The sequence below is a fragment of the Phyllobates terribilis genome, unplaced genomic scaffold (assembly GCF_046119375.1).
Source record: "Phyllobates terribilis strain yellow unplaced genomic scaffold, ASM4611937v1 Scaffold_4__5_contigs__length_816908805, whole genome shotgun sequence".
Classification (NCBI taxonomy): Eukaryota; Metazoa; Chordata; class Amphibia; order Anura; family Dendrobatidae; genus Phyllobates; species Phyllobates terribilis.
The window spans coordinates 558,841,656-558,866,213 of NW_027362764.1; the positions used below are offsets into that span (position 1 = coordinate 558,841,656).

At 42.6% G+C, this 24,558-nt stretch overlaps 1 protein-coding gene across 1 annotated transcript in view; it reads left to right on the plus strand.

The window, feature by feature from the left end:
* PTPN2 (protein tyrosine phosphatase non-receptor type 2) overlaps positions 1–24,558 on the plus strand; it is a 61,991-nt gene that overhangs the window by 34,647 nt on the left and 2,786 nt on the right. The window contains exons 3-9 of the mRNA XM_073678990.1: positions 5,239–5,339; positions 7,910–8,008; positions 9,964–10,101; positions 10,219–10,428; positions 11,403–11,546; positions 12,491–12,657; positions 13,386–13,487. Of these exons, the coding sequence (XP_073535091.1) occupies positions 5,239–5,339; positions 7,910–8,008; positions 9,964–10,101; positions 10,219–10,428; positions 11,403–11,546; positions 12,491–12,657; positions 13,386–13,487 (961 nt within the window). The remainder of the gene's footprint in view (positions 1–5,238; positions 5,340–7,909; positions 8,009–9,963; positions 10,102–10,218; positions 10,429–11,402; positions 11,547–12,490; positions 12,658–13,385; positions 13,488–24,558) is intronic.

Sequence of the window (24,558 nt, forward strand, 5' to 3'; positions counted from 1 at the left end):
AATGAATCATAAGTGTCTCTTGGATATTCCAGTAAGAAATGAATCTGTGTTTGTTCCCTAAGTCGATAAAAGGCCTAGCCAAATCAAGTCACGCAGAAACCATGGAGCCTTACCACAATGCTATGCTGCACAGTGACAGTTGTTCTTTTGGCTGCCTTTTGTGAAATTACGGTCCGTGGAAGTTTTTTACTTTTTTTTTTGTATATAAAAGACCAGTTGCCTAGTAAAGGTCATTTTTCATAAGGTTGATTTCTTACTGGTAAGTGATCATAATGACATATCATTTTGTGTACTTGTTGAGTCTTGTCCGTTTGAAGGAATTCGGTTTGACTCTGAGATCGACATTTATCCAGCGTGTCGAGTCTTGTCCATTATATAATATTAAACTACTCCATCTCCTGCTGTTTATTTTTTTTTTTATATATATTTTTAGCGAATTCTTTTAAACTATTTTTGTTTTGCTACTTTGCAATTGTTTTAGGCAGATGTTAATATAAAATGCTGCAATGTAAGAATGCATTAAAAAAATAAGTGAACAAAAGCGAAATCTACAGTAGATTAAATCAATATTTGGTGTGACCACAAATTGCCTTCACAAGAACATCAATTCCTGGGACAAAAATCTGCAGTCTCTCTGTGATTGCAGTGTGCATACTATCACGGTTCCTTCATATTCCTGGTGCAAGCGGGCAGTCATGTGACCTTACGCTGTCAAACCTCAGCAATTTGCAGTCACAGTGATTGGAGGCTTTTTGTCCCAAGCTTGAATTGCCCATTTAATGACATTGGCTGTATGTTTGGGGTCGTTCTGTTGCAGATTAAACTTTGAGCCAATCAGATGCCTCACTGATATTTCATGATGGATCAGAATCTACCTGTATAGCTCAGTATTGAGGACACCATTATTCGTGACCAAATCCACAACTCCAATTTTGCTGAAATGCAGCCCCAAGCTTGCAAGGATCCTCCACCATGCTTCATTGTTGTCTGTAGATACTCATGACTGTATTGCTCTCCATCACTTCGGCAAAACAAACTATGTTCATAGCTTTCAGGGCCATGGACCATGATGCAAAGAAAGGTGGCATGATACCGAAATTTTGTTTTGGATCATGTGGAAGAGCGAGCACCAGGATAGACTATGGGAACATTCAGACCCGCAGATGCAATGTGTTCTGGGCAATGATTTTCTGGCAAACTTTGGGCCCTGACATTTAAAGGGATCAATTTACATGCAGATCCTTGTGTAACGGTGGTGGACAAGAACTGTTGCCTTCCTACCCCTGAAGACCCCAATCATCTCAACGTTTTGTCTTGTGAACAGTGTCCTGCGTCTTTGTGACTATTGTGATGTAATGTGCCGTGTGAAATGTAATCTGTTCCTGTGTAATGTATAGTCATATAGCAATGTGAAGTATAAAATGCAAAGTGTGTAGCAGTGTTAGGTAATGTAGGATGTGATAGATATGTAGATAGTTGACTACAGGGTAAGAGTTTAATATTTGGGACTAGCCCATAGTGGGAGGGGAGAGTTATGGTTTCCTCCTGGTAAGGGGGAGAGGTTTTGGAGTGCAGAGTGAGCAGTGCTGCATCGAAGGGTGATTCTGTGTGAGAGGAGACTGAAGGAGGGATAGCGTGATCCTGAAAAAAAGTGACAGACAGCCTTCCGGATTCGGGTCCTAGGAGAGGATGCCTAGCCACGAGACCTTGAACTTGTAACAAAGAAGGTAACAGGTCTTAGCAGGACTGAGAGACTCGGACTAGTGAACGGTCCCGAAAGGGAGATCCAGGACGCCAGTAGTGGAAGAAATTGGACGTGGAACTGTGAGCAAGTAAAGGAGACTTATTAATCAGGACTGTAGCATTAAAGCTGGGTTGTGGCAAAGTAGGGAGAAAAAGTGCACCCTGAAAGCCCTGGAGTATATGACAGGAAGGATACCCAGTGGGGAAAAAAACTTCATAATGTAAAAGAAATATTCATAGGTCTTTGTAACCACTATCCCTTGTATATAACTCTTATCAAGTTAGCATTCAGTAAAGAGTTTATTTTCAATGGTGTCCGAGGAGCTGGCAAAAGATGTGGTTTTCAACTTATAAAAATTGGCTAAAAATAGTTGGTTCATTGCACACCAGAAGTAGGAAGAAAGGGGTTTTGTTTATGGATCAAAAGGTAAAACATGTATGATTGTTGACAATCCTTATGTATGCATTGTATATTGCTTTCGATTTTACCAATTTATTTATTTTTGACAGTTATTGAAATAAGTTTATTCATTTGAAAAAAGTAATATGCCACGGAGTCAGTCAGTTTCTTCATCTGTTGACGATCAACTTCTTTGGAATGGTGGTCTCCCTCATTGAACTGTGAAACATTTGGTCCTGGCAAGCCCACAACACCAGCTGCATGTGGCCTGCAAGGGGTAAAGCCTTTACAGCACAAGTCCACACACCCAGCCAGGACCCACACTTTCATGCAACGTGCCTGGGTGCTGAAGACTAGTGCCTCTCCTGCTGCTACCTGCTGAAATGTTCTGGAAAAAAAATATGCAAATAACATACACGGTGTACTGTGGATGGCATGCAAGGTCTTTATCGTCCTTCCTCCCACTGTTTCGCTGACTAGCTCTGCCCCTGCACATTGCCTACTCTGAACAAGCTGGTTAAACTGGAGGAGGAACGTAGCTGTGGAGCACAAAACCAGCCCATGGTGGTCTGAATTTTTAATGTAGATTTTACTTGACACATACCATCTATTTAGACAATGTAGCAAATCAAATATACCCCTTCTTTCTTGCTGTAGCACACTCACAGGGGCAGCCCCAGCATGGGGGACATTACAAGCAAATACTGAGCATTGTAGATGCTAATCCAGCACGAGAGTAATATAAAACAGTTACACAGTGCTGCTGCTATTGGGGTGGGAGGACATGGGATGGTGCTGTATTCTATATACAATAATGGTCTTTGTGGTGATAAATGTGGCTAAGAAAAGGGCGAATAATTTCTTTATTCTTAAGTACAGATAATGTTCTGTAGGCACTGGATTAAGTGGTCTAAAACTAAATTGATAGGCTTCAATCCAGCTGTGTTTTATCATGCAACATTCAGAAGAATAGGTTTTGGAATTTCTTGCTTACCAAACCTACATTTTCCTATTATTCTGAGCTGAAAAAAGTGACCATTTCATTGCATCACAGTCTGACAAAATGCAAAATTCCCCACTTTTGGTGTGGGCCATTTGGGAGGGTTGCCATTGTATGTACTTTCTATGACTAGGTTATTTAGATCACAGTATACAAGATCATTTAGTGTATTTCTGTTCTTGTACACTGTATGCAAAATTAGTGACATTGTACTTTTGATTAATTTTATTAATTAATGGCTATAGTGCTATCGGTCAGTCTAAAAGGTTAAATATTTACAAAAGTAAAAGTGAGGTTTTGTCCTTGGGAGAATATCTTCAGCTAAATGAAAAATGTTAAATTTTCCTATCTCAATTGTTTATCATCTATTATTGTGAGAAGAATAACCAAACAACTCAAAATGGACAAAAATACAAGTCCCCTTTCTTTCAATAAGACATAAGCCTTCTATTTACATATGTTTTGGTCTTGTTCTCGACTGGCTGAGCTGTGGGAACATGTGGGAAAATTGGTTATGGAAGTTTCCAACATTCAGGTTCCACTGACTTCTAAGTCCTGTGTTCTGGGCCTGGTGGGGGAGGTTGGAAGCTCCAGTTCTGTTGGCCATATCCAAAATAATCTATCAAACCAGGAAATCTATAGCTAATGGCCCTCCTTCAATAGATGAGGTAGTCCAGTGTCTGAATCACCCAATGCTAATGGGGGGAAAAAAGGTATATATCATAAGGGGAGCAACGGCTAAGTTTGGTAAACAATGGCACAATTGGATTAGATGCTCAATGGTGTCCGAGGAGCTGGCAAAAGATGTGGTTTTCAACTTATAAAAATTGGCTAAAAATAGTTGGTTCATTGCACACCAGAAGTAGGAAGAAAGGGGTTTTGCTTATGGTTCAAAAATATTTTGATGGGTAAAACATGTATGATTGTTGACAATCCTTATGTATGCATTGTATATTGCTTTAGATTTTACCAATTTATGTATTTTTGACAGTTATTGAAATAAGTTTATTAATTTGAAAAAAGTCATACACCACAGAGTCAGTCAGTTTCTTCATCTGTTGACGATCAACTTCTTGGGCAGCACAACCACAACCTCCCAGACACTGTTCTGAGAGATGGACAGTTTTTTTTTCCTTCACTGTAAATCTCCTCTTTAAGAAAGGCCTCCATGTTCTCGAGTTTAGGTCAGATGAGAAAGGAGCCCTGTCATTATTCTTTCATCTCAAAGTCCTTTACTGGCTAGCCAAGCACTGGAGACTTTGATGTATGCGATGGATCATTGTCCTGCATAAAATTCACGGTTTCTTTGAAAAATGCAGTCTTTTTTCCTGTACCACTGCTTGAAGAAAGTGTCTTGTAAAAACTGGCAGTAGGTTTGGGAGTTTATTTGGAATCCAACTTCAACCCGAAAAGTTCCAACTACCTCATCTTTCATACCAGCCCATAGCAGTACCCCACCTCCAGCTTGCTGGGGGCTGAGTTGAAGTTGAGGTCTACAACTGATCAAGTCATGGGCTCAGGCCATCACACTGGATGGTCAAGAGTCGTTCTCATCTGATCAGTCCATAAAATCTTGAAAAATCAGTCTTCAGATATTTCTTGGCTGAGTGTTGATGTTTTAACTTGTGTGTCTTATTCACTGGTGGTCGGGTGTCTGCCTTCATTACCCTGGCCATGTATCTGAGCACCTTGTACTTCTGGGCACTCCAGAGAGGTTACAGTTCTGGAATATGCAGCTGTGGAGGAAAATGGCTTCCTGGTTGCTTCACATTTGATTCTTATCAATTTTTTTTTACAGTTTCTCAAAACATTGACAGTGCTGCATCCTTCTGGAAATCTTCTAACAGTTTTTGACTTTTCAGTCAGTTAAAGGAAAACAAGCTGCCTAATAATTCTGCATACTCTGATAAAGGGTGTTGTATCCTTAGGCCTCACCCTCCCTCATTACACAAATATACCTCACCTGATTTATTTCATCCTATAAGCATTCTAGTTTATACAGCTTGAAGATGGGAAAATCTGAATAAAAATTATGATATGGTCAAAATACTCAATAAAACGTGATAAATTGACTACATTTGCCATTCTCTTGCAGATGATCATAGTCGTGTCAAGCTACAAAATGTTGAAAATGATTATATCAATGCCAGTCTTGTAGTTGTGGAGGAAGCCCAGAGAAATTATATTCTAACACAGGTAACTATAGAAAAATTATATCAATTAAGCTCAAATGTACGTAGAACTGAGGAGCCCAACACAAAATGCATTATTAACATGGCACACGTGCCGCTGTCTTTGAATGTGAAAAAATCAGTACTTGTCTGCTCTTCGGCAGGTCTCTTTTGGTCTGATTACCCCCTGTCAGCAATGACATGCTGCCCTGGTGCTGCAGCCAATAAGTGGCCTCAGTGGTCACGTGCTATAGATTCTGCTACCAACGCCATTGTTGTGTCTTTTTAACACTGACAGCTGTCAAACAGACCAATGGGGGACGACCTGTATGCCTTTGTTGGATCGTAGTGGAGGCTAAGAGGTGGCTTGTTTATGTTGTGGTTTCAGCAGTTGGACCCACACATCTTGTATCAAAAGGTTTGTCCGATTTATGATTCCTTTTAAAGGGAATCTGTCACCCTCTGGGAGTTATCAGACCTCTACTATGGCCATACAGGGTATAGAAAAGTTAATCTATACATACCTCTATGGCCCATAGTAGAGGCTTGATTGCAGAGAAAAGCGCTTTAATCAATTCTATTTAGTACAGGCTTGGCGTCCGGGGGACGCCAAGAAATTCCTGCCCATCTGTTCATTATTCCCCTAAATCCCCGCCTATACGCTTGCTTATCATATTTCCCCCCACCCTTCCCTGCACATCACAGGGTCCTGTGACAGGCTCTGTGGCATGCACTGTGCACCCTGACTCCCCTCCCGTGCATGCGCAAAGCACCGCTCACATAGAGTGCGCTTTGCTTCATCCCGGCCCCGTCTTTCCGTGCACTGCGCCGCAGGTTTCTATTACGCAGGCGCCGGGGAGTGACAGTGATTCCCCGGTGCCTGCACAATAGAACCTTGCGGCGCAGAGCACAGGCAGACGGGGCCGGGATGAAGCAAAGCGCACTATGTGAGCGGTGCTTTATGCATGCTCGGGAGAGGAGTCAGGGTGCACAGTGCACATCATAGGGCCTGTGACGTGCAGGGAAGGGGGGGGGGGGATATGAGATTAAGCATATAGGCGGAGATTTGGGGAAATAATAAGCACATAAGCGGGGATTTCTTGTCGTTCCCCGGACGCCAAGCCTGTACAAAATAGAATTGATTAAAGCGCTTTGCTCTGTAATCAAACTTCTACCATGTGCCATACAGGTATGTATAGATTTACTTTTCTATACCCTGTATGGCCATAGTGGAGGTCTGATAACTCCCAGAGGGTGACAGATATCCCCTTCAACAAACCTTTTAATCTTCTTTTCTTTTTTTTAGGCTCGGGGCCTTTTAAATATTCCATCTGGTAGTTCTGCTTTTTTGCCTAATGCCTCTGTGTCAGGGTTCCGCAAATTTCAGTGCCGGATTCACTTCTGCTTTCAATATACCAATTCAGCTGGCAATCCAATTGTTTTTGTTTTTTTTCCAGCACCATCTTTATATCTAGTTGTCAAGTGAATATACACTGCTCAAAAAAATAAAGGGAACACTCAAATAACACATCCTAGATCTGAATGAATGAAATATTCTCATTGCATACTTTGTTCTGTACAAAATTGAATATGCTGACAACAAAGTCACACAAAAATCATCAATGGAAATCAAATGTATTAACCAATGAGGCCTGGATTTGGAGTCACCACCAAAATGAAAGTGGAAAAACACACTACAGGCTGATCCAACTTTGATGTAATGTCCTTAAAACAAGTCAAAATGAGGCTCAGTATTGTGTGTGGCCTCCACGGGCCTGTATGACCTCCCTACAACGCCTGGGCATGCTCCTGATGAGGTTGCGGATGGTCTCCTGTAGGATCTCCTCCCAGACCTGGACTAAAGCATCCGCCAACTCCTGGACAGTCTGTGGTGCAATGTGACGTTGGTGGATGGAGCGAGACATGATGTCCCAGATGTACTCAATCGGATTCAGGTCTGGGGAACGGGCAGGCCAGTCCATAGCTTCAATGCCTTCATCTTGCAGGAACTGCTGACACACTCCAGCCACATGAGGTCTGGCATTGTCCTGCATTAGGAGGAACCCAGGGCCAACTGCACCAGCATATGGTCTCACAAGGGGTCTGAGGATCTCATCTCTGTACCTAATGGCAGTCAGGCTACCTCTGGCGAGCACAGAGGGCTGTGCGGCCCTCGAAAGAAATGCCACCCCACACAATTACTGTCCCACTGCCAAACCGGTCATGCTGAAGGATGCTAGTGGCCCATACTGTCAATCAGTGTCTTCTATGGCTGTCATCCTCCTACTGTGTCCAGGACTTCTCCCATGCTGCACCCTTATTCTGTAGTGCTCTTTTTTTTTTTTTGTGGCATCTCATTAGATTCTGATGATCACAATTTCAGACGAGCAGTGAAAGCATGTAATCTAGGAAGCTTTTCACATCTAATGTGGAACAGTTAGAACCTTCATAATTACCTACATTCCTCTGATCCCCGAGGAGAAGGCTTCTTCAGTGTCATTGTTGATAAACCTTCTTTTGTTTGACGACTTCCCCTATGAAGCTGTAGAATCAGTTGACCCTGCTTTATAAGTCTTTGTTCTTTTCCTTTCATAGGGCCCTCTTCCCAATACCTGCTGTCATTTCTGGTTAATGGTCTGGCAGCAGAAAAGCAAAGCGATTGTCATGCTGAACCGAATCATTGAAAAGGATGCGGTAAGTGTGCAGCTCAATGTGTTTTTCTCAGAAATGAAGTCATGTGTTCTACCAGATGCAATCGGTTTCACATCTCCATCTGCTGTCTGTGTAGCAGTATTTCCTGGCTTTAGATTGTTACTGCCCTGATATTTTTCATTTTGATCTGCTTTGCATTGCTAGTAATTTGTGTAATTGATTCTTTCTGCTTGGTATCATGCATGTATCTCACGCTGCGGAGCTGTAGGGTATCACGAAGTATGACCAGACTCTGGGCAATATGCTTCTCAGCATCACTTGGGACACCTTATGTATTGATCTTCTAGGCTGGGGCTTCATGGCGACTTGTGTTGAGCAACTATTTTAGCTGTTTCATTTATAGCAATATCGGGGCTCTAAGTTGCAGATAAGCCGTGTGCAACTTGCATTAAGGTCTATGGCAAATGTCACATACGACTCATAACCAGCAAAAGAAAATCCTACATGTTTGGAAACATTTGCGACTGCATTGCAGTATGTCACAGGTCACAATGTGACATCATAGGAAATACTACATCCAAAGTTGCAATATGTTTCTGTCTCCTGGATTTTGCTACCCTTTATAAGAACAGCATGATGTAGCGGTACAGACTCTAATTACAGTGATCTATCACTTACTGTGCTGCTTGCTGTCATTTTAATACAATCACTGTTTTCTGTGCTGCAGAGCTATCCATTTTCTGAATGTTGAGCTCTGTATAACCCTGTCCATACCACTGTGCATAGGCAGAAAGCTGCCAATTAATGGTGGGGATGGGGTTATGCAGAGCTCATGAATATGGAGGACTTCATGGCAGCAGGTTTTCTAATGATGACCTTCTGATAATAGAATTACTTTTATCAAAACTACAGCAAGTAGCCCAGTCAGTGACATGGCTGGAATCAGGGTATCTGCCTCTACATTGTGCTGCTCTCAGATTATAGTAAGTTGGTCTGCATGCAAAATATAGGAGCATGTTCACACTGGCCATTAAAGAGACAAAAACGAAGAGACAAAATGAACATATACCGTACTGTAAGTAAATAAGAGCAATAGTGCATATAAATAACACGGGGCACTTAGTAAACACTGTTTTTGATAAAAAAGAAAGTGTAAAAGGCCCCCCCCCCCCCCCCCCCCCAGCGCCAAGGTGTGCCCAAATCGGGACGAACCTAACTTCTGGTATTAAAACCTCACCAGTTGTCAAACTACCTCAATGTGAATAAGGGTCGAACAGAACCAGGGCCCAAATATGGACACCCAGCAATGGGAAGCTATATAAACGTAATGCCCAGCTCAAAGAAACGGAGGCCACGCCATTACCTGTACTGAGTGCAGACAGCTGAAACTTTGTTCAGGTAACTGCGTGGCCGCCCTTTCTTTGAACTGGACATTACATTTATACAGCTTCTCATTGCTGAGGGTCCATATTCGGGACTCTATCCTGCTCAGCCCTTATTCACATTGACGCTACTTTGACACATGGTAAGGTTGTAATACTAGAGGTTAGGACCATCTGATTTGGGTGCACAGTGATGCTGATGGAATGGCTTTTACACTTTTTTATTATTTAAAACAAACAAACAAACTGTGTTTACCAAGTACCCCATGTTATTTATATGTGCTATTGCTTTTACTTGCCCTACTGTAAGTAAATGTGTTCATTTTGTCTCAGTCTTAGAGTTTGTGTGTTTTATCGCCAGTGTGAACATGCTCCAATATTTCGCATGCATACCATCTTATACTCTAGTTCATTTATTTTGGGTAAGCCTCAGGTTAGGTTGCAAAAACCTGGTATAGTAACGGCATGAACTCTTTGCTATCAGGCTGTTTCTAGGTCACTACTTGTGGCTGCAGATTGGTGCTGAAATACAGTCCAATAACACTTTAAAAAGGCACAGTGATGATCATTAAATGTTTAATGTGACAATTTTATATTCTGTTTCTGTTGGAACAGGTAAAATGTGCGCAGTATTGGCCTACGCCAGAAGCAGAAGTACTTCTTTTTAAGGAAACAGGGCTATGTGTCAAACTAATATCTGAGGATGTTAAGCCAAATTATACAATTCGGGTGTTGCAGCTACAAAATATCAATGTAAGTAAGATCGGGCTCTACATGATGTATGTAATACTCGCTAGAACACTTAATGCTGTGTCAGACTAGCTCAAGTATCTTGTCCTCATACTGTCATGTTACTTTGTTTTCCTTCAGACTTCAGAGACCAGAGAGATTTACCATTTCCATTATACCACGTGGCCAGATTTTGGAGTACCGGAATCCCCTGGCTCATTCCTTGACTTCTTATTTGAAGTCCGTAACTCTGGTTCTCTTGGCGCTGAATATGGGCCTTCTGTTGTACATTGCAGTGCAGGCATAGGACGCTCGGGGACCTTCTCCTTGGTGGACACCTGTCTTATTTTGGTATGCTTCTTTTTTGCTCCATTTTAAGTTTTTAATGCATATGGTTTTCTTAGTGTAGCTCATTTCCAGGCTGGCGTTACTGGCGCACATTGTAAACTGGCTGTGATGTAGAAGCCATTAGCAGATGGGGTGCAGCTCTAAGCTTTGACAACCAGTCTTGCCATCTTTTTTTCAGCATACTTTTAATCTTCCTATTAGTAATGAGTCATGTGATAAAATGGCTAATACATTAGCTTGTTTATGGGTTTGTATTTAGGTGAATCTGTGACTGCTTTTTATTTTTTAGTCTGACCTAATATAGGTATAGGTTTGTTATATATTTAGCCGTCACTAAGCCATACTTAATACTGGCACATACACTGCTGCCATGTATAAAGGTGGCATGGTATGTTAACAGATTTAAAAGGCAGGGTCTGTCACCAGTTTTTCCTATCTAAGCTGAGAGCAGCATGATGTAGAGACAGATGCCCTGATTCCAGTGATGTGTCACTTAGCTGCTTAGTGTAGTTTTGATAAAATTACTGTTTTATCAGCAGGAGACTATCATTAGAGGATTAGTAAACCTGTTGCCATGTAGTACTCCATATTCTTGAGCCCTACCTCAGCTTTCTGTGTACCTTATGCTGCCAATCAGTGGTATGGGTGGGGTTATACAGAGCTCGGCATTCAGAGAACTGTGGATCTGCAGCAGGGAAAACAGTTTGCAAATAAAACAGCAGCAAGCAGCCCAGTAAATGATACACTATTGGAATCTGGGTCTCTGGACCTATGTCATGCTGCTCTCATTGGGTAGCTAAATCCTGGCGACACATTCCCTTTAAGTGTGTTGTGATAGAATGAGACTAGTTCATGTCATATTGAGGCTTCTACTGATAAAAGATGATGATGAATGCAAGTCGTTAAGTAACTTTGTACTGCCCTGCCGATATGTTTACATCTGTTGGATGTTTTTTCACTTGTTTCGTTCTTGTTAGATGGAGAAACGAAAGGATCCTTCTACTGTGGATATTAAAAAGGTGTTACTGGACATGAGGCGCTACAGAATGGGCCTAATACAGACACCAGGTCAACTAAGATTCTCCTACATGGCTGTAATAGAGGGGACAAAGTCTATAATGGTAAGTTTGTTACTTGTATATTGTTGGTATTTCCATATGTTTTCGATGTATTTATAATTGTGTAGACAGATCCAGGAGGGGCAATGTAACATCCCCCACGTCACACTACTCGGGTGGGAGTAACTGATGTCATTACCATTTTCCTCTATCACAACCACGCCATTGCTCTGCAAGTCTTGGCTGAAGATGTACAGCACTCAGCTCATGGCCCAGGCCATTTTCAATTTAAATGGGACATTAAATGATATTTTTTGCAGTAAAATACATGCAATTAGAGTGAGATCTGATGCCAGTGCAAAGTCTACATAACAATCGAATGTTTCCTCGTATTTGAAGATCATTCTTTTGTGAATGTAGGTGAATGAGTCTTGCACGTGTCAGACAGATCACAATGGGCTTTAAGTCTCTTGAAAATAGAGCGGAAATAAAACCTTAAGCAAGGTATAATCTAATTTTCATTTTTCTAGATGGGATAGCATAACGGACTAGATTATTCTACCCATAGAAAGGGCTAAAGCCCACTGATAGAGAGGAAGAGAAGTGGAGAAATTGCCAGTGTGATAATTTCACTGTGTGCACGTTTAGCTGGATGGCTGGTAAATGCTAGATCAGTCGGGTTCCAATTCGTGAGGCGCAATTCACCTAAATAGGGAGCCCTGTACCCCCCCAGACTGCATACCACAGCTCTGAGGAGTGTGAAGGGTATCCCATATGAGCATGCTCAGTACCATTCCAATCAGTCGATGTCGCCGACTAAAATATCCAAGTTCTGTGTTTGTTGACGATGAAGACTTTGAATCAGGGTGCATGCTTGGTCGAATGTCTCAGATTAATGGGTAGTGTCAAAGTTTTAAAGGAAGCACATGTTCTATGAAATAACGATGCTGTGAAATAACTAATATAATCTATATGAGAAGTAGTAACCTTGGTGTCTCTTACTTCAGATTTCATGTAAAGGACCTTCCAGAGAAGACAAGTCTCCAAAAACAGACAACAATCAGACAGATGATATTTACAATGGTAACAGGCTCTCAACGGGAGGACAGGAGCAAAGTGAGATGAATTCGGCGTTGTATAATCTCCCACAAGTGGCAGATGGTGATACACAAAGGTAGGTATTCTTTATCATATGTGCATTATTATAAAAGTTATTTGTTAGTGGTAATGTGGGTGTCCCTGTTCAGCAATGTGATTGACCGGTCATAACATGTATTGTCAGAAACTCCTTAGTAAACAATGGCCAAGAAATTAGTAAACCAAGAAGAAGTTCATGCCCTACTTACTTTAATCACTGAGACTGAACATTTTCAAAGAAAAGTCTGTATAATAAGTAAGGATTTGCTGTTTTTTCTTTTTTTCTTGTTTAGCGGTCCTTTTAAATTTTATTTTTATTGATCTGTTACCTTTCATGACTTGTGTTTTTAATAAATACTTGCATCCCCCAAAAATAACGATCCTGGAGCATTCTTCCTAGAACTGTGCATTGGGCTGGTATTTGTTTTGGAAATGTGTGAATAAATTGAACGTTGTCATCATTCGCCCTTATTAAAGCAATGTTTCCCTACAAAACTGAAACTGGACAATGGCACAAGATAGTTACCAGAAGAGATGCACCAGGATCGTCCTACTAGGGGCAATCCAATTATAACTTGTCAGGAGGACAGACGGCCTTCAATGCTATAATGGGTTTGTCATCTCTATTAATAATAGTCTGTCACTATCTCAATATATTATGTTATGAAAGTAGAACTTTTTTAAACCGTGACTGTAAACTGCAGAAACCGATGATTTGTACTGCGGGATCTCCCTTTCTCCTGAATGTCTTCCTTTACATTACAGTTCACTGAAGAGACGAGCCCGGGATGTCAGAAAAGCGAATACTGCAAATACAGTGCAGAAGATGAAGCAAAAGATGCACGAAGCGGAACGGAAAAGAAAAAGGTGGTTATTCTGGAAACCTTATCTCATTCCGGTTGGGTTGGCTTCAATCCTATTAACGGGAGCTTATGTCTGTTGGAAATGTTATGCTCTTTGACTTTTGACACATTAAGGTGCTTGTGAAGGGTGTAGGCTCTGGACACCCTAAAATAAACCCTGAGTGCTGTCGCTGGGACAGACGTTAATCCTGGGCTATGGCTAGTGCTTAAAACTGGATACAATCTGTGTCTGCTCCTAATGCCATTTTGGAACATTTGGGGTCATCTTGTTCCCAATTGAGGCTGCTATTATTATTTTTCTGTAAGGATGAGAAATGGTACATTTGCTTGTATTTCTGTTCTATTGCTTAGGTTTCATTTCAACAAATGTTTGACCAGATGTTACATTGTTACTTTTATGTGGACTACTCAGGATATCCGATCTCTCAGATTGTGGTCTGGTAAGGTGGTACGGTCCTCTCTACAACTGAGGGGCGCTCTGTCGACGCTTACTGACAATGATCTCCCTTGTGACAGTAGCGCACACGAAGCAAGACCTCATTCATAATGTCCGTCTGATTGGTCGGTCTCATGTTTGCAGCCGGGAACTTTCTATGTCTTTTTATTAATAATCCTGTCCACATCTACAATGTGTCCAGACCACTCACCTTCCATTATGTGTCGTCAGTCATGGATACGATTTGGAATATAGAAGTTGCTTTTCGTAATTTTTGCTCGTGGGGCTCTTCTTGTATTCCTCAAGTTGGCATATTACGGCATATCATTACCTGCCAAGGAATATACTTGAGCCATATTATGAAACCCCTAGGTATTCGTTATGTTCCAAGAAACGCCGAGCTGGTCTTCTATATGGGTCCATACACAGTTGGCAAAACTCTTGCTAAATGACATCTTTTTTATTTATTTTTTTTGTTTTAACCCGTCCATACATTTTGATGTCTGGTACCGAGAATCATTTATCCATCCATAGAGAATAGGGTTATGAAGAAAACTGGCTGAGAATAAACTAGGACAAATGCTTTTTCCCTACAAGATATTGCTGTAGTCTGTCTACATGAAAGTGTAACTAATGCGTATTAAAAGGAATCTGCCAGTAGGATCGTCCCTCCTAAGCCGTCTATCTGGGCATGTAGGTCATAGGAAGTTGAATAAACTGTTTCCTTGATATTGGCAATCCGATGTCTTATACCAGAGAAATCCACATTTTTCTTAATATGTAAATAAGCTGTTAAGATCTATGGCATGGACACTGATCTGCATAAGAATTAACCTCCAGGAATTATTTAAATGGAAGGGGGACGTTACCAGTGTGAGGCATGTAATGGCTGACAGTCTGCACTCCTGATCTCACTGCAGAGCTGTGTGTGACTACATAGTGCCCGGGGTAGAGCAGTCATAAGTGTTAATACAAACCCTTCTTTTAGCTTTCATTTCACAGGCAACCAGTGTGGGGAAGAGGCAGTACAGCAGAGCTAACAGCACTGTCAGGAGAGCTTCTAGCGGTGTTTGTAGTGAAGAGCACACACTGTTATTACATGTCTCACAAAGGGGAGTCTAATCTTCTGATCTGACTGCAGAGCTGTGCCTGAATACAACGAACACTTCTTCAACTTCCACCTCACAGGCAGCCAGTTTGGGAGGGAAGGGCAGTAAAGCAGAGCTGTGTCTCTTTCCAAACACATCTGGAGCTCTTCTCTCAAAGTTCAGTACTGCTGTACTTTGTTATAATAACACGGATGTGCAGTGAGAGCAGGAGTAGACTGTCATCCATTACTTGTCTCACACTGGTAAAGCCACCTTTTCATTTAAAATAAGCTGTGGAGGCAGATTATCAGTGAGATCTGTGCCCAGCCTATATTAACAGCTAATTTACATATTAAAAAAATTGTTTATTTCTCCAGAATAAGACATCGGATGGCAAATATCAAGATATTGTTTTATTCAATGTACCTTCATGCCCTTATATATGGCTTAGGAGGGTTGATCCTCCTGGCAGATTCCCTTTAAAGAGGTTGTCCACTACTAATATAAAATGCCCAAATGTACTTAAACGGTGGAAACAAGTGTTTTTGTAAATAACTTGCGTGGTCTTCATTGCCTGTGAGCGGCGCTATTGCTGATCTGATTGATGGGCTGTGGGCGGGGTTTCCCCACGTGTCACAGCTCAGCATACACCCCGCGAGCTTTCCCATTGAATGCAGGAGAGTGAAAGCCCGCAGTGGATGCTGGGTGTGACGCGCAGGGTAACCCCGCCCACAGCCCATCAATCAGCGGGGAGCGCGTCACTGGGTCACCCCCGGCTGCAGCCGGAACTTGACGTGACATCAGCGGATGTCAGAGCCGGCTGCAGCCGGGGTCACGTGATGCCTGTGAGCAGCCAGTGATAGCGCCACTCACAGGCAAGACGTACAGCAGAAGGTATTTACAAAAACACTTCTCTCCACCGTTGAAATACATTGGGGCATTTTATATAGTAGTGGACAACCTCTTTAAGTTGTGGCCAGATAGGTCAGTTCACTTTTTTTTTTTTTTTTTTTTTTTTTATTTCTCTTAAAACTTTTGGTTGAGTCTGACTAATAGGATCTGCACTAATCACAAGAATTGTTTTTCTTACATTCCTATCAGAAGTTGACACATGTGTATGGTCACTCTACATTATAGCCAAGTGACCATTCACTCCTATTTTTCGGATTGGAGGCAGTCCAACCACAGGGATCAAAAAGATTTGCTGAAAATGTTAGATGTGAAAAAACTTGCAGGAAGCTGATTAAGGGTATGTGCACACGGTCAGGAACCGCCTGCAGTCCTGACGCTGCGGAATAGCCGTCAGCGGCTTCCGCCCTCATTTATGCAAATGGATGGTGCCATTTTTATTTTTTTTCACATGCGGACTTTCCTTATAGAGGTTAGGTTTATGGGGAAAGTTCACATGTGGACCCGCAAGAGAAATTGACATGCTGCGCCGCCTGTCAGTTTCCGCGGGTGAACCGCAGATGCCCACATAAGCATAGTCGACATGGGATTTCTAGAAACCCCATCCACTATGCTGTAACACTGACGCTGCATAAACACGCAGCTTCAAACCCGCAGCGGCTCCTGACCGTGTGCACATAACCTTAGAGCAGCAAAGTATGAAATCACTGTGGAAAAATGGAGTTTTTGAGGCTTTAGTTAATTCTATCCACATGAACGCCCATATTTTACAAAAAATGGTTACAATAACAGTGTCTGGGTCTCCCTGTCAGGCCTATAGGTTCAAGCAGTATGTTCCTGACGGTTGCCACAGCCATAGACGCCCATTGCAAAAAAAGTAGTATACCACACGGTATGTTTTTGCAGTTTAATATGACTTTTAAAAAGGAGCAAAAAAAATGAATATTGATCCTTTCCTATATTTTATGCTGCTCCTGTCGGCTATAGAAGGACCCTAAACAAAACCATGCTACCTATGGCTAGGTGCACTCAGTTTTGTAAGTTAATACTATTTTTGCAGACTGTTTTTCTTTTTGGAAGTCAGTAGACAATATATTAATTATATATTTCATGCAATGAGACCATGCATTTCTATAAATATGTGCCGAGGAAGAACAAGTGCCATATTTTAAATATATTGGAGCACCCATATTGCCTAGTTTGCTGAAAAAATAGCAGTAAATCCAGCTGCTATTACAAACCGGGGTGTGGAGAAGGGCGCTGCAGGACACTGTTATGCTGTTGCTCTTTCAGTTTCCAATTCCCACAATACCCATTAAAGGGAACCTGTCAGTAGGATTGTCCCTTCTAAGCCGTCTATATGGGTATGAAGGTCCTACCCATACCCAGGAAGATGAATAAAATGATATCTTGATATCTGTGATCTGATGTCTTATTCCAGAGAACTCCATGTTTTCTTATACACTGCTCAAAAAAATAAAGGGAACACTCAAATAACACATCCTAGATCTGAATGAATGAAATGTTCTCATTGAATACTTTGTTCTGCACAAAGTTGAATGTGCTGACAGAAAAATCACACAAAAATAATCAATGGATATCAAATTTATTAAACAATGGAGGCCTGGATTTGGAGTCACCCCCAAAATTAAAGTGGAAAAACACACTACAGGCTGATCCAACTTTGATTTAATGTCCTTAAAACACGTCAAAATGAGGCTCAGTATTCTGTGTGACCTCCATGTGCCTGTATGACCTCCCTACAACGCCTGGGCATGCTCCTGATGAGGTTGCGGATGGTCTCCTGTGGGATCTTCTCCCAGACCTGGACTAAAGCATCCGCCAACTCCTGGACAGTCTGTGGTGCAACATGACGTTGGTGGATGGAGCGAGACATGATGTCCCAGATGTGCTCAATTGGATTCTGGTCTGGGGAACAGGCGGGCCAGTCCATAGCTTCAATGCCTTCATCTTGCAGGAACTGCTGACACACTCCAGCCACATGAGGTCTGGCATTGTCCTGCATTAGGAGGAACCCAGGGCCAACTGCACCAGCATATGGTCTCACAAGGGGTCTGAGGATCTCGTCTCGGTACCGAATGGCAGTCAGGCTACCTCTGGCGAGCACATGGAGGGCTGTGCTGCCCTCCAAAGAAATGCCACCCCACACCATTACTGACCCACTGCCAAACCGGTCATGCTGAAGGATGTTGCAGGTAGCAGATCGCTCTCCACGGCGTCTCCAGACTGTCACATGTGCTCAGTGTGAACCTGCTTTCATCTGTGAAGAGCACAGGGCGCCAATGGCGACTTTGCCAATCCTGATGTTCTGTCACAAATGCAAAGCTTCCTGCACGGTGTTGGGCTGTGAGCACAACCCCCATCGTTGGACGTCGGGCCCTCATACCACCCTCATGAAGTCTGTTTCTAACCATTTGTGCAGACACATGCACATTTGTGGCCTGCTGGAGGTCATTTTGCAGGGCTCTGGCAGTGCTCCTCCTGTTCCTCCTTGCACAAAGGCGGAGGTAGTGGTCCTGCTGCTGGGTTGTTGCCCTCCTACGGCCCCCTCCACGTCTCCTGGTGTACTGACCTGTCTCCTGTTAGCGCCTCCAGCCTCTGGACACTGCGCTGACAGACACAGCAAACCTTCTTGCCACAGCTCACATTGATGTGCCATCCTGGATGAGCTGTACTACCTGAGCAACTTCTGTGGGTTGTAGAGTTCATCTCATGCTACCACGAGTGTGAAAGCACAACCAACATTCAAAAGTGACCAAAACATCAGCCAGAAAGCATTGGTACTGAGATGTGGTCTGTGGTCCCCACCTGCAGAACCACTCCTTTATTGAGGGCGTCTTGATAATTGCCAATAATTTCCATCTATTGTCTATTCCATTTGCACAACAGCATGTGAAATTGATTGTCAATCAGTGTTGCTTCCTAAGTGGACAGTTTGATTTCACAGAAGTTTGATTTACTTGGAGTTATATTCTATTGTTTAAGTGTTCCCTTTATTTTTTTGAGCAGTGTATATAAATGACCTCTTCCAGCTTGTTATACATAAGACAAGTAACGAACACCGAACAGGAGAACTGAACTCTTCTTGCAAACACATTGTTTCTTCTCTCTGAGCTCTGCTGTATTGTAACAATATTACAACCCTGTCTGCCTGTGAGCTGGAAGCTGAGAGGAGCCTGCAGATGTGTCAGGTATAATCACACACAGCTCCGCAGTGAGATCAGGAGAGCAGAGAGCGGCCATGACACATCACACTGGTAACTCCCCTTCATGTAATATAATCTCTGGAGGCAGAGTTATCTTCCAGGCAGCGTCGTCCCCAGAGCCTCGAAGGGGTCATTTATATAAAAGTGGATTTCTCAACAGCAAGGCGTCTGATATGAGGCATACAGGGATGACTTTTATCATCAGTCTATAACCTGTAGGCCCATATTAATAGTTTACATAGGGCAACTGTGGTGACAGATTCCCTTTAAGCATTGGCATTACTCAGTTTTTCATGAAATGTACTTTCGAAGAGGGTGAATGGGTGCTTGATGGCAGTATTTCTGATACCGCTATTGTAAATTCTGCTACAAGCAGTGCTTTAGGTTTTCTGTATGTGAGAGCTGAAATGATAACCAGATCCATTACATTCTAGAAAAACCTTATTTGCGTTTGCTGAAACAAATCCAGGTCAAAGAAATGTCACAGAATTAGAAAATTCAATAAAGTTGGCTGAAGTTGCAGAATTGAGCAGTATTGGCTGACCCCCTGATGCCTATGGAGGCCTCCCTAGATGGATCCAGCACATTGAATTTAAATGGCTAATCCTTTTGTTCTCCCAGGAGATATGTTGCCTCTAGAGGTGTCCAATATTGACTTAAGCCCCCCCCCCCCCCCCTCCGTCTCGCATAGCGAGATCGCTAGCGAGATCACTGCTGTGTCACAGTTTTGGTGACACAACAGCGACCTCACCAGCGATGTCGCTATGTGTGACACTTTGCAGCGATCAGGCCACTGCTGTGAGGTCGCTGATCGCTTGAAAGTGTCCTGGACCATTTTTTGGTCGTTGCCCTCCCTCTGGTCAGCACACATCGCTGTGTGTGACCAGTGGGAGCTGCGATCAGGCTGGTAACCATGATAAACATCGGGTTACTAGGGGCACTCGCGCACCTAGTAACCCATTGTTTACCATGCTTACGAGCCTGCTAAAGTGAGCGGTAACCTCCCGCTCACTGTAGCAGAGTGATAACCATGGTAAACAGCGGGTTACTAGGTGCGCGTGTGCCCCTAGTAACCCGATGTTTACCATGGTTACCAGCCTGCTCCTGCTTCAGCAGGCTGGTAACCAGGAGCAGGACATCATGGAAAGATTCTTTCCACGATGTCGCTGCTCCCCTGATTGTTGGTGAGCCTGCCTGTTTGACAACTCACCAGCGACCACATAGCGACGCAGCAACGATCCCTGACAGGTCATATCGTTGTCGGGATCGTTGCAGCGTCGCTAAGTGTGACGGGGCCTTTAAACTGCATTTACACTGAGAGATGATCATGAAAGAGCGTTCATAATAGCAGTAATTTCTCGACTATCTTTCAGTGTAAACAGGCTGTCTATCAACAATACGAGTGTTTTGTTTATCAGGTAAAAATGATCTTTTGTGCAGCATAAAAAAAATAAAATCGTGCTCGCCAATGCATCGTCCTGTGTAATCAGGACTCGCCCTGCTGAAAACTATGGCAGCCGATGTGCAATGAGCGATCTTGCAGACTGCTGGTCTGCCCAAGGAAATTGGCTATTAAACATCTGCCAATCGGTGGGGTTTACCAGCCAGCAATCGTTTAGTGCCCTCAGTCAGTCCATATAAATGGACACTTAATCCATTTTCACCTTTTTTTTTTTTTTTTTTTTTTTTTTAAATGCAGTCTTCTAAGTGTTCCTGTGTATCTGTAAGTCAGGAGAGAGAAATATCAGGCAAAGGAGTGTTTGGCCGACAGTTGTCTAAGGTGATTTCACACATTAAAGGGAAGTTATTGTCACAAAATGACCTAATGCTTAAATCAGAATTTTGTTTTACATTTATAGCTGTGAAAGGGGAAAAAAATAGCAATCTTGCAATTTTCACCGTGGCCACAGGGGCATTATTCTTCCACACTCTAACTTCCTGTTATTTCAGGAAATGCATGGACTAATTGGCCATTGTTCACAGATCATGGCCCTTTCTTCTGTATCGGAAATATCTAATAAGCCTGTGTGTGCACAAAGGTCTTTATGAAAGGAGGGGCCGCAGGATCAGATGTGACCTCATCTATTGTGATTGGTGGATCCATTGTTATCAGCTGGGTATAGAGATGTTACCTGTTATTGTAATCCTGCCTTATGTAGGAGCCTTGCTGTAAAGTCTTCTTGAAACAGCAGGAAGTATGAGTCTAAAAAAGCCCCAGTGGTTATTGTGAAAATTGCAATTTTTTTTTTTTTTAAAGGAAGCCGGTTGACCCCTAAAATGCATTTTAAACTAGCTACAAATTAATATATTGGCCTTGGTCCCTATAAAAAAATAAAAAATAAAAAAATAAATCGTACTTTAGGAAACACTAATGATGAGCGAGCTGTTAGTAAGTGCCAAGGGCGCGGTTATACCACCGCTCTCTATAAACTGAGTGGTGCCGCCCCCATGACTGACACCGAATGCTGCTGGGATGAATAAAGTTAATTTCCTCCCGGCAGCACGGTGCTAATTGCGGGAGCTGGGCAGGTTCAGAAAGCTATTAACCTGCAGATTAACCCTATATACACAGGGACATCTTGTTACATGGCTGTTTTTAAATAATATTCAGTGTGAAGTAAAGTTTACTTTCCTGGTTGGAGGTGAGGTAAACATTTTGTCAGATTTTTGCTACTTTTACTTTTAGTAAATTTATGAGAGAATTAGCACAATTAATTCTCCCATTATGTTCTATGTGCCAGCAAGTCAACAAAATGGCGAAACAGATCAAATCCTGGCAGATCTGAGCACAGGACTCTACTTACCATTCAGATGTTGTGTAGAATCGGCTCCCCCTTACAGTTGATACAGCCCCGTTTGGCCTCGTGCTGCCAGCGGAGCGGAAGTCTCAGTGACTCACTGTTGCTTGCGCAATACAAGGCTGCGGCGCAGTACACAGCCAAACTGGGCCAGAGGGAAAGAAAGTGCGCTCCATGGGAGCGGCACGGGAGGTGGAGCAGAGCACGTCACAGGGTCTGTCACAGGGCCCTGTGCAGGGGAGGGGGGAATATGGTAATTTAGGAGAATAGTAAGCAGATAGGAGGGGTTTGCAAGCCTCTGGAAAACAAACTTTATAAAACCAGATTTCTCTGCAATCAGACATCTGCTACGGGCCATACAGGTAAGTATAGATGTTCTTTTCTATCACCTGTATACCCATAGTAGAGGTCTGATATCACCCAGGGGGTGACACATTCCCTTTAAACCATGGTACTACCACCACTGCATCACAGATGGCATGAGGTTTTTATACTTTAATGCAGTGTTGTTCTTTTTCCAAACAGAACCAATTTTAACCCAAAAAGCTGTATTTTGGTCTCCTCTGTTCACGAAACATTGTTCCAATATCTATGTGGCTTTCTTCTTGCGATCCTCCTATGCACAGCATTATTGTTCAGTGTTCTCCTAATGGTGGACTCATTAGCTAATGTGAAACAGGCCTTTAGTTGCTGAAAGGTTACCTTTAGTTCCTTTGTGTCCTCACAGATTATTATAAGCTCTTAGAGTGATCTTTGTTGGTTGACCACTCCTAGGGAGGTTAATAATGGTCTTGAATTTCCTCCATCTGTACATAATCTGACTGGATTGGTGGAGTCCAAACTCTTAAGGCCCCGTCACACTTAGCGACGCTACAGCGATCCCGACAACGATACGACCTGTCAGGGATCGTTGCTGCGTCGCTATGTGGTCGCTGGTGAGCTGTCAAACAGGCAGGCTCACCAACAATCAGGGGAGCAGCGACATCGTGGAAAGAATCTTTCCACGATGTCCTGCTCCTGGTTACCAGCCTGCTGAAGCAGGAGCAGGCTGGTAACTATGGTAAACATCGGGTTACTAGGGGCACACGTGCACCTAGTAACCCGCTGTTTATCATGGTTACCAGCCTGATCGCTGGTCCCGCTGGTCACACACAGCGATGTGTGCTGACCAGCGGGAGGGCAAAGACCAAAAAATGGTCCAGGACATTTTGCAGCGATCAGCGACCTCACAGCAGGGGCCTGATCGCTGCAAAGTGTCACACATAGCGACATCGCTGGTGAGGTCGCTGTCACCAAAACCGTGACTCGGCAGCGATCTTTCTATGTGAGACGGGGGCTTAAAAATGGTTTCGCAATCTTATCCAGCCTAACGAACGCCAACAATGCATACTCTTCTTCTGGGGTCCTCAAATTTCCTTTGTCAATGCCATAATACACTTCCACAAACATGTTGTGAAGATCAGACCGATAGATATCTATTCCTTAAATAAAACTGATCATCTACTCGCACTTATTTCATTGATTGAAAACACTAGACTCTAATTTCACCTTTTAAGTTTATTTGCAATTCCTATAGGTTCACATATTTTTTCCACACTGACATCTTGTATTGGATCATTATCCTCCCCCAAAAAATCGGCTTATTATTTTGACTTTATCCTTTTTATCTATAGGATTTGTGTTTAAAATCTGATACAGTTTGAAGTCAAATTTATGCAGAAATTTAGAATTCTGACGGGTTTACCAACTTTCATGCACCACTATACTTGCTTTTGTGTTTCTCATACTGTTTGGTATTGAACAGTGAACTGATTTGAATCTTAATATATCTATAATGTGATCCCTGACAAAAGGGAAGAAGAAAAAATGTTTTTTGCACTGGATGTAGCAACACAGCAGTGCGTTAAAGCTGCGTCTACACAGCAAGTTTGGCCAATGTTTGTCGCAGCTGTATCACAGCACACGTGAATGGGTACGCATTGTAACCCCAAGAGGATTGCAACAAGCAAGTCGCAAAATATTGACCTAGTTGGATGATTTGAGACCTTGTAAGGGTAGTAGTACCCTTGCGGTTGCATCGCAACACCATTCACTTCTTATGTGCTGTGATGTAGCAGTGTAAACTAGTAAACTTTGGCCGTGCAACATATGATGCAGCCAAATTTTCCGTGTAGCCCTAGCCTTAGATGGACTACTCTGAATCATGTCACATAAAGCATTAATGAGAGCGTTCAATTTAGAAATCCCATTTTAGTTTATTTTATTGGGATACTGCGAGTTTTAGGAGGGGGATTGTTTGGCCAGAGTGCAGAGCAGCCCCCTCTATTGCACCGACAAACCTTTTGATATTTTTGGGAACTATGTAATATTTAATTTTCCTAGTGTTGGTACAGCTGGGAAACTAAAAACATTGGGTATTTCCACATGGGATGGAAATGTTGCAATTTTCCTTTCTGCTGTTCTAATGAAAAATCCACAGTGGTAGCAGAGTTTATATTTTGAATATATTTTAATTGTACACTGTGGAACTTTTTCTCATAGATACTGACCGATGTTATGGATTTTACACTGTAGCATGACTGTATGAGCAAGGATGGTGTGGTCATTGGGGGCAAAA